Consider the following 18,233-nt stretch of genomic DNA (forward strand, 5'->3'; position numbering starts at 1 on the left):
AATGGGAGGAGGTAACGATGGACTTTGCTATGGGTTTTCCTCGATCAAGACAAGGGCATGATGCCATCTGGGTAATTGTGGATCGCTTGATGAAGTCTGCTCATTTTCTTCTGATCAGGCAGACAGATCCGATGGATAAGTTGGCACAGGTATATGTGAAAGAAATCGTCAGATTGCACGGTGTGCCAAAGGTGATTGTATCTGATAGAGATAGACGATTTACTTCTAGACTTTGGAAGGGTATTCAGCAAGGATTGGGTACGAAGTTACATTTCAGTACGGCTTTTCATCCGCAGACTGACGGACAGTCTGAGAGGACTATTCAGGTACTGGAAGATCTTCTGAGATTATGTGTTTTGGATTTTGGAGGAAGCTGTGAAGATCATATTCCTTTGATCGAATTTGCTTATAATAACAGTTTTCAGTCCAGTATTGGTATGACACCTTACGAAGCTTTGTATGGCCGAAAGTGTAGAACTCCTCCTTTGACTCTGACTGAGGAAGGAGATAGACAAGAAATGGGTGCAACCTTTGTGGATGAAACTGTTAAGAAAATCAACTTGATTAAAGAAAGATTAAAAGCTGCACAAGATTGACAACAGAAGTATTACAATCAGAAGCACAGATTCGTGGAATTTCAGGTTGATGACTTTGTATATGTCAAAGTCAGTCCGATGAAAGGTGTTAGCAGATTTGGAAGAATGAGCAAGCTAAGTCCAAGGTATGTTGGACCTTTTGAAATCCTTGAAAGGATTGGTAAATCTACTTATAGATTATTGTTATCTGATCAGTTGTCTGATGTGCATAATATTTTTCATGTATCCTCTTGAGAAAGTGGATATCTGATTCTGACAAGAAATTATCTGCTGATGAAGTGGAGATTCAGGAGAATCTGAGGTATGAAGAAGAACCTGGGTTGATTTTGGCTTATGATGTTTGTAAGTTAAGAAGTAAACAGATTCCTACGGTTAAAGTATAGTGGAAGCACAGAACAGCTCGGGAAGCAACTTGGGAGGAGTCAGACATGAGACAGTCCTATCCGTATCTGTTTTGGCAGAGTTTTGGTTTGGCAATGTCGAGGATGACATTTTTCTGAAGTTGGGGAGATTGTAAAGGCTGTTTCTCCAAGGATCGTCCGGGACGATCAGGGACATCATCCAGGACGATCTGTACATAATTGTGAAGAATCTGTCTATTCGTCTGTACGAACATGGAAGAGTCGGGACGAAACAACCCGAGGGTTTCGTCCCGGGATGAAAAAATTGGCATTTAATTTCGTCTGGACGATCTGTGTATATGGGAGATCGTCCCGGGACGAATAGGACATCGTCCGGGACGATCCTGTGTATTAAATATTTGAATAGTGCCGATTTTGAAGAGAGAGAAAAACGAAGGAAAAAGAGGAAAAGTGAATTTTTGGGCGACTTCCGTCCGTTTTCGTCCGTCGCCATAGTTGGGAAAGTTGACCTACTCAAGATAAGGCACATTCTGCCTTTCTCAATTTTCAGAAATGAGATTTTTGACGTGTTTTATGTTCCGAATTTTGTTTCCGTTAGCGAATTTCAGGTATTATTTTTGTCTGACAAAGGTTTTGCCACGTAACTTTTGGTATGTTTCTGAGATTATAATTGTGCACGTTTTAAGTATTTTCAGAAAGATTTTTACCGGTTATTTTGGACTCTGCGGTGTTTTAATTGTACTGCAAATTATCAGGATGTTGAAAAATATTTTGTCATTACAATGAAAGTCTTACAATGTTGTTGTGAATGTTTTGCGGTAATTTGGTAAATTTCTGAATCTGTGAATTTTGTGTAAATTCCATACACTGCCGTTATGCCGCTGAATTTTCGTACGATTTCTGAATTTTCTGCAATAAGATGATTTGAATATTTGATGTGTTTGTGCTATCAGAAGGGAGTTATAAGGGGCCGGAATCCTATGTGATTCCGTTGTCTGGGTCAGGGAATTCTGAAATCTGAAATGAGCTCTGAAATCTGAAAATGTTCCGGAACCTCTGATATCTGTTCTGTTTTGGTGCTATAAGCACAACGGGAGACATAAGAGGCCAGAATCCGTTGAGATTAGGTCTGTGTCAGGGAAGAGAGGCATAAGGGGCCAGAATCCGTCGAGATTCTGTTTGTGTCAGGGACATCTGAAATCTGATATCTGAATCTGCTCTGTGAATTATTTGATTTCTGATTTATGTACGATTCTGATTATTCTGTACGATTCTGTCTGCTCTGTGATTTGAAAGCTTTCTGATATCTATTCTAAACTCTGATTCGACATGACTTCAGTTTTTCGTATATGATGTTTGATTTCTTATTGAGCTGTTATTTGTTCTGTTTGTTGTACGATTTCTGTACGATTGTTCGAATTCTGTACGGATACTTTTCTGATGTGGATTTCTAAGGATTTTGATTGGTGAGTGATGTCTTGCTGAGCTGTTAACTCATCCTTATTTTCTGCATGGTTTTCAGGTTCTGGGAAAGGGAAGGAAGTCGTGGATTAGCAGTTCAGAGTCTGTTCTGTGATTAAGTACTTGATACTTTTAATTTTTGTACAGTCATGGCTTTTCTGTTCTGATATGTTCTTTCTGTCCGTAAGCCGAGTACTGTATCTGTATATGATTATTTTGATGAAAGAAAAGATAGATGAACTTTTCTGTGTTTGGATGTTTATAGTAGCTCTGTGTTTTTCTGTCTGTGTAATATTTGGAAGAAAGTTTTGAAGCAAATTTCAAAACTAGATCCTGGATTTCAAGTTTAGGTTCCGTCGCGGCCCGATGCGAGCGGGATCCGTCCCGGTCGGGTTGGGTCGTGATAATAAATATGGGATTTTCTAAATCTCATCGTTCGACAAATTTAGGGTTTATAGATTACAGAGCTTGCGAGTGAGCTAGCTCACGTCTTGAAAGTCTTTAAGGAAGGATGAGGCAAAGATGGTTACCTATGCAACATGCGACGTGTGAGCTCCCGTTGTGACTTCCAATCTGATGGTTTCAAAGGAGGGAAAGTAGCGAGCGAGCTCGAAGCATGCACAACACGTGAAGTCGAAGCAGCTAGGAAGAAATGGCGACGAGGAAAAGCGATCAAGCAGAATAATAAGATGAAAAGCAAACCCTAAACAGGGGCCCAAATTATAAATTAGTCTAAGTGAAATTTAATTGAATAATTAGTAGCATAATTTTCATTTATTTAATTTAATTAATATTAGTAATTTATTTATTATTATAATTATAAACAACTCTTAAGGTTACTAAAATTAAGTAAATTATCAAAATCATAATTGAAAAGCTTATTAAAATATTTCATCCATCTTTATTAAATATTCTATTGTAATAAAAATATTTTTGACGCTTTATTTTTGTACCTCTTGGTAGCTCTTTCTATATAAAAATTATAATAATCATGTTGTATTTTTTTAACGAAAATACTTTTTTTGGGGAAATTTAACGAAAATACTAGATGCGATGCTCAATTTCTAAAAATAATAATAATAAGAATAATAATAATAATTGGCATGGAATGAGCCCAAGCCAATTGATTTCTCATTTAAGAACTTTCTCCTTTATCTCTTCGATCCCACTCCTTCACCGGGCTCACTCTTTGTCGTCTTTTTCTTCCTCCCCTTGCGAGCTTCTCGCCTTCCATAAGAGATCGCTATTGGAAGCTTACTGCTGCTTAATTATCTCTTAGCTTTTCTTGAAGGTATATTCTTCTGATCCCAATACCAAAAGATCGAGTTTTCTTTGTGTCAAACAAGGTTTAGAAGCTTGATTTGCCCAATTTCCTTGTATTTTCTACAGCTATCTCACTCTCATTTTGCTGCTTTGTAATCAGAAGTTAGCATTCGCGGTGGATTGCCTCCCATGTTAGATTTTATTATGATTTGCTCACGTTTTGTTTTGAATTGACGAATTATTTCTCCGTAAGGACTTTGCGTTGATAAGTAATTCTGAAGGCAGATCTGCTCACTTCATGTGTTCTACATGGTGTATTTATTTATTTATTAATTTTAGAAGTTGCGAACTCGTTTTGCTCTTAGCTAAGCATGTAGTTGTTTGTATTTCTTTTGATTTTTGTTTTCTTTTTGGATCGCTTTTTTCTCTTTATTTTGAGGGATTTGGCGTCAAAGTTAATCTTTCATCACAATACTGTAAGTACTGTAGCAAAAGGCATGACTTTATCTGTATCACTTTCAGCATCTTGGCAGTTTCTCTGTAAACTATAGAAGGGATCATTTGGTTGCTTCTAGATAGATAATATATCTTTAAAAATAATTATTTCGTTTTCACTCATTATCAAGTATGATTTAAGCAAAATAGGACTTAGTAAATCCTGTTTATCCGAAATTGGTTAATCATTGGAGTGTTAACTTTTGAAAACTCTTTGGTTTTCAATGGCTTTTAATCCTAATAACTGTTTGGATGTATGAGGATTTACTGAATCCTTAAATCTTAGACCTTTATTAACGCTTCGTTTAGGTCAGGCTTTCTTATTGCTTCCTAAAACAACTTTCTAGAACAAAAATTAAATTTTTGTATTAAAAATTTGCTTTAAGAAGCAATAAAAAAGCCATTCCAAACGTAGCTTAAATCCCTTAATTTGGTAGAATTTACTAATTTCGGGATTTAGGTCAAATCTTATGAGGATGTTTGGCGACAAGTAAGATTTATCCAAAGTAGGATTTAGGGGCTGTTTGTATACAAGTAATATTTAACTCAAGTAGGATTTATGAAATCCTGTAAATCCAAATTTAGTGAATCTTGAGAGGATTAAAATATGAAAACTATTTGACATGACAATTGTTAAATTTTGTTTTGTCCTGATAAAATGTTTAGCTGTTTGTTTCAAGGTTATGATTTATGTTAGAGCGAGATATCCATTAAACCATGTGAATGGTGGATTTAACTAATAATGGGGCTGAAAAAAAGATTACAGGATTTAAGCTAAATGTTGCTTTAAACTGCCTAAAACAGGATGATACCAAACAACATCTAGATTTGTGAAATCCAAAACTTAAGAAAGATTCAAAAAAAAATTGGTTGAATTTGGCTTTAAATACACACTAAAAGTGAGATAAATCTTCACATCAAACAACCCTTTATTGTGTGAAATTAAAATGATTTCATTTGAGAGGGGTTTGTAGAGTTCAAAATAAACTTTTACTTTTAAAAATAGTAAATTAAATGTTGGATCTACATTTCACCTTTTTTCAAAACATGTTTCATACTTTCAAGCAACCCAATTCAGAATACATGAAGAATCCCTTTTCCTCAGAGCGAAAGAACTGCCTCCTCTTCTTTTCTTGAATTGTTTTTCTTAGACAAGAAAACCTCCCTCCACCTCCACCTAGCTTAGTTTCATCCACCATGCTCTGAAATCAGATGTGAGGATCTTAGATGAGAGGAAGAATCACTTCCTCTTCTTGATCTTGAGAGAGGAGGGAGAGAGGGAAGGGAAGAGGGAGATAGCAGAACACAAGTTCTTTATTCCTTAACCATTCCATCTATTACAACCTAAAGCTCCTATTTATAAGCAAAAAATAGCAACATAGAAAGTTACACTAATGGTTGTACAAGCCATACAAGAAACAACCTAAATCTATGACCAATATCTAACAGTGGCAAACAATTTCTTAATAAGTTGATGAGGTGAGTCATTCTCTGAGAGCTTCATCCACCATTGACTTGTTCAACGACTTCTGAAATTTCTTGGTTTTTCTTTAATGCTTTCACTGAGTTTTGTTTCTGCTTCTTTCACTACAGAGTTTTAATTCGGAAGAAATACTTAGTCGGACTTCAAATACATTACAAGGTGTAGGTGGTGCTTTGTGTTGTTGATTGTGAAGAGCTATTCATTGGGAAACCATGTCAAGTGGTACGAACACACACTGGTGCTACAGATGTATGCGAGCAGTTCGACCTCATGGAAGGGACAAGCTTTGCCGCAATTGTAATGGAGGCTTTGTGCAAGAACTCAATGACATGGATGACAACATGAACAATTTTTCGGAAATGGATCCTAATAACTATCTTGATCCTCGCTTTCGACTTTTTGATGCCATTTCCATCTTGATGAGGCAGAGGATCGGGCAGCGCGCGAGCGCTGGGGCAGCGCGGGCAGCACGGCGGGCAGCGGGCAGAGGCGGGAAATTTGAAAATTTTTTAAGTTAAACGGGTTGGCGGGTTGACCCGGCAACCCGCCGAGTCAACCCGAACCCGACCCGTTTTTTAAACGGATCGATTTCTGGAACCCGAACCCGATCCATTTTGAAATCGGGTCGGGTTCAACCCGAATTTTTCGGGTCGGGTCCGGGTCGGGTTTTTGTGTCGTGTCAAATATTGACACCCCTAGCGACAAGTAAGATTTATCCAAAGTAGGATTTATGGGCTGTTTGTATACAAGTAATATTTAACTCAAGTAGGATTTACGAAATCCTGTAAATCCAAATTTAGTAAATCTTTAGAGGATTAAAATAAGAAATTTTTTTTTGAATAAAAAGGAGAAAAAAAAAAGTAGATTAAAATATGAAAAATATTTGACATGACAATTGTTAAATTTTGTTTTGTCCTGATAAAATGTTTAGCTGTTTGTTTCAAGGTTATGATTTATGTTAGAGCGAGATATCCATTAAATCATGTGAATGGTGGGATTTAACTAATAATGGGGCTGAAAAAAAGATTACAGGATTTACGCAAAGTGTTGCTTTAAACTGCCTAAAACAGGATACCAAACAGCAACTAGATTTATGAAATCCAAAACTTAAGAATGATTCAAAATAAACTTGGTTGAATTTGGCTTTAAATACACACTAAAAGCGAGATAAATCTTGATATCAAACAACCCTTGATTGTGTGAAATTAAAATGACTTCATTTGAGAGGGGTTTGTAGAGTTTAAAATGAATTTTTACTTGTAAAAATAGTAAATTAAATGTTGGATCTACATTTCACCTTTTTTCAAAACATGTTTAATACTTTCAAGCAACACAATGACCCCTAAGTTTAAAATTGGTATAGTGGCAAACAATTTCTTGATAAGTTGATGAGGTGAGTCATTCTCTGAGAGCTTCATCCATCATTAACTTGTTCAACAACTTCTGAAATTTCTTGGTTTTTTTTAATGCTTTCACTGAGCTTTGTTTCTGCTTCTTTCACTACAGAGTTTTAATTTGGAAGAAATACTTATTTGGACTTCAAATACATTACAAGGTGTAGGTGGTGCTTTGTGTTGTTGATTGTGAAGAGCTATTCATTGGTAAACCATGTCAAGTGGTTCGAACACGCACTGGTGCTACAGATGTATGCTAGCAGTTCGACCTCATGGAAGGGACAAGCTTTGCCGCAATTGTAATGGAGGCTTTGTGCAAGAACTCAATGACATGGGTGACAACATGAACAATTTTTCGGAAATGGATCCTAGTAACTATCTTGATCCTCGCTTTCAACTTTTTGATGCCATTTCCACCATGATGAGGCAAAGGATGGCAAGGATGGGTGAAGGTATCAACTTGCATAATGGGCCTGATATGGTATTGAGTGGTGGAATAGGATCTCCATGGCTGCTATTTCGTGGCCAAGTTTCAGAGGATGGAGGGCTTGAGGCTCTCCTCAATGGTGGCTCTGGCATAGAGATAGGAAGGGCCACCATTACAGACTACTTCATGGGGCCAGGGCTGCAGGATTTGATTGAACAATTGACACAAAATGCTCACCTAGGTCCTCCACCTGCTTCAAGATCATCAATTCATGCCATGCCTTCAGTCAAGATCAGTCGGAGGCACCTTCGAGGTGATTCTCACTGTGCTGTATGTAAAGAAAGGTTTGAGTTGGGATCTGAGGCACGAGAAATGCCATGTAAACACTTATACCACTCAGATTGCATCATTCCTTGGCTAACACAGCACAATTCTTGCCCTGTCTGCCGCCAAGAACTACCATTATATGGAAGACAAAGTGATAATAGCAATGATTCTGGTGCTAGGGAGGGTAGAGGGACAAATCAAGGAAGGAGGAATCCTTTCTCATTCTTGTGGCCTTTTCGCTCTTCAAATTCTACATCTAGTTCTAGCCAACAAGAGTCATAAGAGCTTAGTTTTATTTCTACTGGTCAAGAAACACACCAGATGAGTTATCCTGGGCGGTTTTTCAATTAGTAGAACATTGCTTTTTCTTTATTAATTTCCTTTTCCAGTTTCTTTGAACTTATTTTGGCATCAGAATTCTTTTGGAATGAGAGTGGTTGAAATTTTAAATATGCAACTTTTATTCAGTGTTCCACTGTTGGATGTTGCGTCTGATTTTGGATCTTTTATAAAGTCTAAATTATCACACTAATGTTGCCAATAGAGAAAATAAAACAAAGGTTGAATTTTGGTATATAACGATCGGGAATTTCATATAAGATGTTTAAGTTGACTTTTATTCATCTTTTTGTTCTTGTTTTGAGAAACTCCTCTGATTGTTTTAAAAATAAGATAGTTTTCTTTAGTCTTCTCATTTTTGTTTTTCACCAAAATTTTCCTCCCAAGATGGAAACTTGATATTTTTAAATTATCTTTAAGGTATTTTATCCATCTTCATCTCCATTTCTTTTTGGGCAATATATATTTTTCTTTTGTCCTCATTCTTTTGCGCAAATTTTTCAAAATTCCATTAAGGCATTTCATCGATCTTCCCCTCCATTTTTTGTTATTTCTGGTAGAACAAAAATTTTGTATAATTAGATTTGGTTATTACTAGGCCTTATATACACACTTGTTAATGTGTTCGCCATTTTTTACTTTCTGGGATGAAGCCTCCTAATCTTCGAATTCTTTAACCATTCCGACTTGCTTCTGTTAGCACATATTTGTTGGATTTTGGTTTGTTTGGCTATTTGGCTGTTGCATTTTACTCCGGAATACAATTTTAGAGAAATTTTTGTGTCATCTTCATTTGTGCCTTTTTTTGCAGTGAATTTATCTATTTATCTCACACAAAAGCTAAAGGATCTCATTTTGAGACTTTTTCATTATATGAATGTGATTTTCCAATAACTCAAAAGGACCTTCATCAACAAACTTATACATCTTAGGAACAAAAGGAGTAGAGACATGACATCCTTGTGGGCTTTAAAAGATGTCTTGTGTTGTTATGTCGCTACAGACCATCTAGACTGGTAATTTATGATCAGGGCTGTCTTTTTCCACCTATTTTAGCTCCTTCATTTTATGCTTTGCTAGTTTATATATACATACTTGTGATGTGATGTAATGTGCTAGGATTATTTTGTTATGATGTTAGATCCTATAATATTTCTACATTAAATATGCAAGATCAAATATTTCGGTGTATATGGGAGCTAGGCATTTGGATCATCATTATGGAGCATAAATGTAAGTCCATTAGTATCAAATATTAGTTGATGCACATCTTGACATAGCCTAGTGAGTCTTCATATAAATTAGGCTTCATCTTACGGGAGATAATAAAATGAAAGCATTGCACACACATCATTCATATGCTTCTTAGCTTTGTCAGCCTTGTCATGTACTACCATATAGTCCAAGAATAATAGCCCAAATTTCATATTTAAAAAATTTCTTTGTGATCATTGTGGTGCTAGGTTGGCGGCATCTCGGAGTTGAGCTCTTGGGTTTTTTTGAAGAAAAAAATATTTTGTGTGAGCACTACGGCGCTGGGCAGCTCAACCATGACGTTGGGTCTTGGGTGAGGATACTTTGGGAGAATCCGAAAGATTAACTAGGAGCAACGACGCTAAGTAGTTTAGCGTCGTGGCACTATTTTCATATTCCCTAGGAGAAACGACGCTAATACTATATCAAAAATATTGATTTTTATAATAATAAAATATCTTAATCCATTTAACATAAGCTATCATCCCAGCCATTTCCCCATTCTTGCATGCCTTGTTGGGGAAGAAAGGAGAGGAAAGGGAGTGATAGGAGGGAGAACGTTGCCCGGGGCATTTTCATCCATCAGTTATGTTACGAGATTTCTTCTGACCGTGCCAAATAACTTGAAACCTACCTTGGTTTTTCAATGATTTTATGTTTAATGAATTTAATTTCCCCTGAATCGATACAAATGAATTTTTTTCTGATTTATTAAACTTTTACATATAACTTTTTATATATGGTAGATATCGTCATCATGAATATTTTGATAATAATATTATTGAATTTCATTGGGTAAATTGATAGTTGTGATTTTATGAAATTAATGCATATTGTACAGATTTTTATGTATTTCATAAATTATTGCTTTTCACACATGATATTGAATTATATAGATAAAATGATATGACTGATATATGATAAATGTAGTATTTGCATGTAAACAATGATGGCTAATTGTTAATACTATAATCATGCTACCTCCTCATGAGAGCAAAAATAAAAAATATATGATAAAAAATACTTGCTCAAATCCTGCGTAAATCTTGTTTGTATCAGCTGCATGCTACAGTCGCCCCATCCCCTATAAATGGCGCCATTGTCATTGACCTATCCTCGTGTGCGCAGATTCGCCTCGATCTCGCTCACATTCACATTGTTAAAATGACAACGAAACAAAACTTTCACTCTTTTGTTTTCCTACACCCAAGCCCAGTCTGTGTCTGCACAGCGCTACAGCGCCACTAAGTCAAGGAAGTGCCACGTGGACATTGTGGTGCTCAACCGTTAGCAACGCCACGACGCTACAGTTGTAACTTTTCAGATCACAATCTGCCAGCTAAGCAATGCATCGATTCATTAAACAGTGGGTCTGTATCAGCAAGCAACATAGTGGAGGAAACCCTTCAGCACTGCCGCGTTAGTTCATTTTATGGGCGACGTGGCGCAAGTGTCTCGAACGCCGTAGCACCAGAATTCATTTTCTAAGTTTTTCTATAAATAGTCTATTTGTAATGTTAGTAGAGGAGTTCATTCACTTGTTTAACTTCAATTTTTATAGTGCTTCTTTAATTTTTTTGTACGTATGACAAATAATGGAATTTGGAGAAGTACTAGTTACATTACATTAGAGTATTTGACTTATATTCTGGAAACAATTTTGTAAGTTCCAAGAGAGTAGAGGGGTTCACATTGAACACATCTTGTGATATCTTTTCTTCGGTACTTTTTTCTATTGTGCAATTAATGAAAATAAATATGCTTCACTTGTTCTTCATGCCTGGTTAAATTCTTTAGTTTTGGATTGATTGTGTAAATGAAATATGGAGTACTAATAAGTTTTCTTCATCAATAATTTCATGATATTTTTAATATACCATGTCTTCATTTAATATACATAATAGTCATATGTATAGTTAATATCATGTTTAATATGAAGCCTATGAATTAAAAAAATATATAAAAAAAAAAGCCTATGAATAAAAAAGCAGGCACAACCAGGTATGTTGGATTTGTATGATGCAAGCATAGGCATGATAGTTATTATGTATCAAATTTATAGAGATGAATTGTCATGAGGAGGTTTTAATAGTACACGCTTTACTTACTCTTTTAAAATTTTTAAATGGTGACAGACTATGGGAGTTTAAACTGATATTAAGATTAAAAAAGTTTAATGTATCATTTATCTCTTCACTCTTGACTGAGCAGTTTGTGATGCATATACTCTGAATGTCATCAATATAAAAGAGAATCATCATAAAACATATTATATTTATATTCCATCAATCCAAAACAATTAATCCCAATAGTGTTCCATTTAATTATTTTTTTATTTTAAATTAAGTGATTGAATATCCAACAAAACTTATTTTTATTGAGTATGATAATTGTTGTAATTGAAGTAAATAGTACTAGTATTTGCAAGTAAATATTCTTCTTCGTGAAATCAATACTCTACTTTATCATTATATTACTTTATTCAGACGTATATTTACGTATATTAAATGGGTTTTTATAATTTTTATATTAAAAAAAAATCTAAGCATTGTTTAGGGATTAATAAAGCTCTAAATTATTTTTATAATTCTTTAGGTTACTCAAACGCCCCCATCACCCCTCGAGAAATTTCTAATTAGGCTTTTGTATATAATTTAAACCTACTTAGACTCTAACCAATCTGATTTGATTATTATTTTTGTTCATCACCACATTTTTTTCAATAATAAATTTGCTAACATTTTGAAATTCAAATAATTTTAATTTTTTACCAAAATACTAGAGCATTTTACGCTCTAAAATTTATATCAAATTTTAAAATCCAAAGTTGAACAGATTTTTTTTTTTTTTTTTTTTTTTTGAAGTTTATAAATATCACATCCTATAAAATTAAACAAAAAATTCAAGTGAAGTACTTCAGTACATTAATGCAAACTACTTCAAAAATTGAATAACCTATACACTTTCCTAAGAAAAAAAAACATTCAAATATTATTGAACTCCAAATTTAGCTTCATATACACGCATAACACTGCAAATAATGAGTGGAGTCACAAATTACTTGGAACAAAAAAGCTGAATAAAAATTTAACTGTTTGGGATAATTTTCTTGCTATTTTTAGAGCAGATTTTAAAACAAATTTTTCAAAAAAAAGTAAAGCAAAAAACTATCTCAAATGAAGCCTTCATTTGTAGGCTTATACGGCAAATATTTTTACAAACTACGCAAAAAAGAAAAATAACACAGGAGAAAGCAAAGAAACAGCTGCGCTATATCAAATACACTAATTCTTCAGTTTTCATGCATTTTGAAATTCCTACATTTTATGAAGGCAAAAACGTCAAATATTCTTCCAGGTCTGAACATCTGAAAGACATTTTTCATTCTGCAACAAGAAAACATGACAAATGCAGCCTTGATAAAATCTCTCCAAGAAACAATCAACGAAAAGCAGTTTACAAAGATGAGTACCATAATATTAAAGTAAGTTTACGGCTGAAAGATGAAGAACAGGGAATGTAGAAGTAATCAAGGAAGAAATCTGAAATCCATGACAAAAAGTGCATCAACAATAAAAGAAAAACCAAATCCAGATGTTCAATCTGGATTTAGTTGGTCAACTCCATGATTGCAGTAACAATATCACCATCGGCGGCTTTAAGAGCCTTCACAGCTTTTGCCCTTGAAACACTAGCCTGAGTCATCACAAGCTCAATGTCCTTTGGCTCCACACCAGTCTCATCGACTTCTTCGTCGTCTTGAGCAATGGTAGATGTCTCCGGCTTGCTTATCACATGGCTCAGATCAGGGGCCTTGAATTGCTCAGCAGCCTGGGTTTGCAATTGAGAGCTCAGGTCTTCGATCTTCGCTTCCCCGAATATGACATATGTATCTGAATTTGGGCTCTTAAATACATCTGGCTTTGAAATCACGAAGAGTATCTGAAAGGAAAAGGAATATATTTGTAAGCAAAGAAGCAAATGAATCATTTTGGGTTAGGGTCAACCCAAAACCGAAATGGGTCGGGTTCAGGTTCAACAATTCGACCCTTTTCAAAAATCGGGTCGGGTTCGGATTGACCCTTTGACCCAAAATTAACCCGAGATTGACCCGTTTTTTACCCGGCAATTCGAGATTGACCAGTTTTTACCCGAAAAGCGGAGATTGACCCGTTTTGGACCCGAAAACTAGCAATTTTTTGTTGGCACCGAGTCATTCGGGTTGTGTTGGGTTGACCCGGACCCGAAGCGGGTCAGGTTCGGGTTTAGAAAATCGACCCATTTACAAAAAAAATGGGTCGGGTTCGTGTTGACACGAATAGTGCCGTGTCAGTTTCGGGTAGACCCGACCCGTGACCCGAAATTGACACCCCTAACTTCAAATGATGATAAGAGCAATGAAAAATTGGGTAGAGTGAGCTCACGTTCTTGCTTTTCTTTACTGTAACACGGCTAACACCAGTGATTGGCTTCATTCCGAGCTTCAGCATGGCCTTTCTGCTCTTTTTTTCACTTCTGCTCTGCTTAGACCTACCACTTGCATCACCTCCTGCACCTGAATTTATTTTGAAACAGAAATAGGATATTTAAAAAAATGATTCTGTGCAGCGATGGAGTTGAGCTACAGTTTACTGAAGATTTTCAGCACGGTTAAATGATAAAGGATTCCATGCATACCAGTTAGTTGATAATCCAAAGACAATTAAAATAAGCCCCGAGGTCTGTCATTTTTCATTTGATAAAATAAGCTACTTCATAAAGAGTAAATTGATCACTGGCGTTTCAGGACGCAAATTTAAACATGCCAGTAAGCTGATCACCGCTGATATCAATAACTGATAATTAAATACTCGTTTTTCATAAAAACGGGAAAACAAAAGTTCAGCTTAGTAGAAGTTGAAATATCAATATGTTGGTTTTATTTATTTGTCGAAAAAAAAGTTGATGTTGAGGGGCTTTCTTGTTTGAATTTTAAATAAATAGAATATAAATCAATTTACCTCTTCTAGAGAGTGGCTTCCTTAAAATTAATTCTAGTCAACTAAAATCAATTTGGTATGCATGGACAAAAACAAAATTATATGCTATATGATGCGGGAAAAAAAATGTTAGTGTCATGTCATAATGTCATAGCATTTAAGTATCACTGTATTTTCTTTTAACTCATATTTACACTTTACTTGCCTTTATTTTAACTATCATAGGCAATTTGATCATACCTTAGGCTATGTTCGATTATTTATTATTATATTGTAGGACCAATCATAAATAAAGCTTCCAAGTTAGGTGAAATAATTAGATTATGATTATTGAATGATATGATGCATTGCACGGTTTCCATCTCCTCTTATTTTATATACGAAGTTTCATATTTTTCCTTCCTCCCTCCTCGGTTCCTCAACCTCTTTGAGGCTTGACTCGTATCTTCCATTGCAACTCTACAACACCTGTTATCAGAGATCCTAGGAGCTGCCATTGATAACACAACTAGATGTTTATCTACACTATGATGACAATCAATTTCAAGGATTCCATGAAATTCTTAAGGGAGAATTACACAAATACCATTAAATTCTTATTATTTCACATTTAACATATGTATTAATATAATACCCTAATCTTCAAATGATATAAAAAATAGCACTAATATTAGCAATATCGGAAGTTCATGCATATATTTTCATGTCATTCAGAAGCTAGAATGTTATATATAAGTAAACATAAATATCTAAGTGTTAAATATATGAATGCATAAGATTTTAGTCGTAAGCATGTAAATCCCTCAATTCTAAATGGTACGTATATCGGATTTTTCATTCTCAAGATGTACGCCTCCACAATGGATGTACTCTCTTTTGAAGACTCTCAAAGGCTATCCAAGCCTTAACATTACCAAACCCTCAAAACCAACCCAACAAATCTGCGCCCCTCCCCCCCTTCTCACTCTTTCTCCAAAATCAAATTCTCATTCAAAATTCAAAGTAATCTTCCTTGTCCAATCTCCACAAGACCCTCCTAATTAGGAAGGGAGCCCAGGGGAGGGTTCGGCTAGCCTTGTGGGGCCCATGAGAGCCATCATGTATTATGAAAGGAGGTGAAGTCAAGGGGAGCCGTTTAGGAAGATTTTCTAATTATGTTTATTGTATTTAAGAATATTTTAATTGTTTAGAAAGATTTCCTAAATTATGTATATGTTGGTGATGCAGGCAAAAAAAATATAGGGGACCCTATATTTTTTGCCAAGCAAAAGAAAAGCTTTCCTACATAAAAGGCTAGGGCTTTTTTTTTTTTTGTGCTAGAGCTATTTAAGAGAAAGTTTTGTCTAGGTTTAGGGCATGAGATAATTTGTGTTTGCTATAGTTTTATTTTGGAGAGCTTCCTAGCAGCGTCTAGGATTCATGGGAGAGTCATGGGCGGACCCCAGTTATGCTAAGGGTGGGCAAATGCCCACCCTAAAAAAATATATATATACTATAGTGGAGGGGGTATTTCGGTATTTTGCCCCCCCTCACAAAAATTTGTTTGCCCTAAATTAAAACAGCGGGACATGTTTGCCCAAATTTTTTTCTTTCCGCCTATTCACTGTTCGGCTGTTCGCAAGGACCTCACGAAGCACCGCAGCCCGCCTTGCCTTCTTGAAGAGTTCGCCGGACGCTGGACGGCCGAAGCCCTGTTTTCCGTCTGTTCCCTGTTCGCAAGGTCCTCACGGAGCCATCGCAGCCGCTGGCCCGCCCGCTGGCCTCTCTTCCCAGTTCGGCAGTTCCCAGTTCTCAAATCGCTGAAGGTAAGTTTAATTTCTGCTCGTTAATTTCTGCTCAATCACTGTTCGGCTGTTCGCAAGGACCTCACGAAGCACCGCAGCCCACCTTTCCTTCTTGAAGAGTTCGCCGGACGCTGGACGGCCGAAGCCCTGTTTTCCGTCTGTTCCCTGTTCGCAAGGTCCTCACGGAGCCATCGCAGTCGCTGGCCCGCCCGCTGGCCTCTCTTCCCAGTTCGGCAGTTCCCAGTTCGCAAATCGTTGAAGGTAAGTTTTGAAATTTCAGTCAAACTCTAGAGAAGAAGTTTTTTTTTGTGATTTTTTGTGAGATTTGCTTATAAATACCATTACCATCATTAACACCTTCAAAGAAAAGCGCTTAACACGTTAATTTCTGCTCAAAGTTTAACACGTTTTTTTCCTTGGTTTGTTTAGACTTGCTTATTCAACAGTTTAAGGCTTCTCTGACAACAATTTGTGCTTGTTTTGGAATATTAGCTTCTCTAATCTTTGTTTGCTTGAGGTTTGATTGTTTGAAGACATTTCTTAAATGTTCTTTTTCTAGGTGCTTGGTCTGAGCAGTGAGTAGATCGAAATTTCTGTAACTTTTAATAATTTCTGTAGCAAACAAGCAAACAGCCAAACACTATGATTTAAGTTTCGTTAACAATTTCTGAAATTTCTGTAGCTTTAACCATAGAGAATTTCTGAAATTTATGTAGTTTTAGACATAGAGAGATCTTAAGTAGATTGAAATTTCTGTAACAATTTCTGAGCTTTAACTATAGAAAAATTAGGTACTAAACAAATAAAATTGAGAAAGATTTGAGTTTGTGTCTCAATTATAATGTGAATAAATTTTTCAAATTCTATATTAATTTTGTATTATCTTTTTTTATTAGAGTAACAATGTTAGCTAATTTAGATTGCTCATTGTTAGCCTTTTGAGAAATGGAAAGATTCTTGAAGAGAAAAGAACATGTCGAGATTTATATTGACAATCTACCTGCTGATCCTGGTCTTCGACCATCCATCTGGAGTTATGATGTAAATGATCTTGATAGAGTTCGAAGAGCTTATTTATTGAAGGGTCCGCATCAACCCAAAAATCATCAATTCCCTCAAACAACAATAGGGAACATTGCACGTAGATTTAATTCAAAATGGTTTGAAGACTTTCCTGATTGGATGGAATATAGTATTCAGAAAGATGCAGTATTTTGCCTTTATTGCTATTTATTTAAACCTCAACAGCAAGTTAATACTAACAAAGGCGGTGGAGATACATTTGCTGGTGAGAGATTTAAGAATTGGAAGAGAAAAGAGAAGCTTTTAAGTCATGTTGGAGATGACAACAGTGCACACAACAAGGCAAGACATAAATGTGAGGCTTTAATGAAGCTTCAAGAGCATAGTATTCCTGCTTTATGGTTGAGCAAAGAAGAGAAGCAAAAAAAAGAATATCGCACTATGCTAACTGCAGCTGTTGATTGTGTATGATTTCTTATTCGCCAAGGCCTATCATTTCGTGGGCATGATGAATCTTCTAGCTCCAATAATCAAGGGAATTATGTAGAATTATTTCAGATTCTTGCAAATCATAATGAAGAAGTTAGAAATGTTATATTTGAAAATGTAAATGCAAAGTTAAAATTGATTAACTTAACCATTCTAGTAGATGAATCTCGTGATGTGTCTACAAAAGAACAACTAGCTATTGCGGTGAGATACGTAGATAAGTTGGGCCAAGTAATTGAGAGATTCATAGGTGTTACTCATGTTACTTCAACAAATGCAATAACACTCAAGGCAGCAGTTGAAGCACTTCTTGCAAAACATTCTTTAAGTTTGCACAGAATAAGGGGACAAGGTTATGATAGAGCATCAAATATGCGAGGGGAGTTCAATGGTTTGAAAGCACTTATTCTAAAAGATAATCCTCAAGCATTCTACATTCATTGTTTTGCACATCAACTCCAATTATGTTTGGTGGCAGTTGCAAAAAATCATTGGCAAGTAAAACATTTATTTGAGATGACTTCAAGAATTGTAAACACTGTTGGAGCTTCATGCAA

General features: G+C 35.7%; 2 protein-coding genes across 2 annotated transcripts in view; one reads left to right on the forward strand and one right to left on the reverse strand.

Moving 5' to 3' along the window:
- Positions 1 to 3,575: 3,575 nt before the first annotated feature.
- Positions 3,576 to 8,357, forward strand: LOC110105030 (probable E3 ubiquitin-protein ligase RHC1A). The gene is made up of 2 exons (XM_020834379.2): positions 3,576 to 3,710; positions 7,167 to 8,357. The coding sequence occupies exon 2, from the start codon at positions 7,269 to 7,271 to the stop codon at positions 8,088 to 8,090; it is 822 nt and encodes a 273-aa protein (XP_020690038.1). The 5' UTR covers positions 3,576 to 3,710; positions 7,167 to 7,268; the 3' UTR covers positions 8,091 to 8,357.
- A 4,324-nt stretch (positions 8,358 to 12,681) lies between these two features.
- LOC110105042 (nascent polypeptide-associated complex subunit alpha-like protein 1) overlaps positions 12,682 to 18,233 on the reverse strand; it is a 19,803-nt gene continuing 14,251 nt past the window's right edge. Inside the window, exons 3-4 of the mRNA XM_020834396.2 lie at positions 13,826 to 13,956; positions 12,682 to 13,343 (exon numbers count right to left, since the gene is read on the reverse strand). Coding sequence (XP_020690055.1) covers positions 13,011 to 13,343; positions 13,826 to 13,956 — 464 coding nt within the window. The 3' untranslated portion in view covers positions 12,682 to 13,010. The remainder of the gene's footprint in view (positions 13,344 to 13,825; positions 13,957 to 18,233) is intronic.

This window comes from Dendrobium catenatum, unplaced genomic scaffold (genome assembly GCF_001605985.2).
Source record: "Dendrobium catenatum unplaced genomic scaffold, ASM160598v2 fragScaff_scaffold_313, whole genome shotgun sequence".
Classification (NCBI taxonomy): Eukaryota; Viridiplantae; Streptophyta; class Magnoliopsida; order Asparagales; family Orchidaceae; genus Dendrobium; species Dendrobium catenatum.

Excerpts from the sequence above, each read along its gene's own strand:
- LOC110105030 (XM_020834379.2), top strand. The coding sequence starts at position 7,269 with ATGTCAAGTGGTTCGAACACGCACTGGTGCTACAGATGTATGCTAGCA.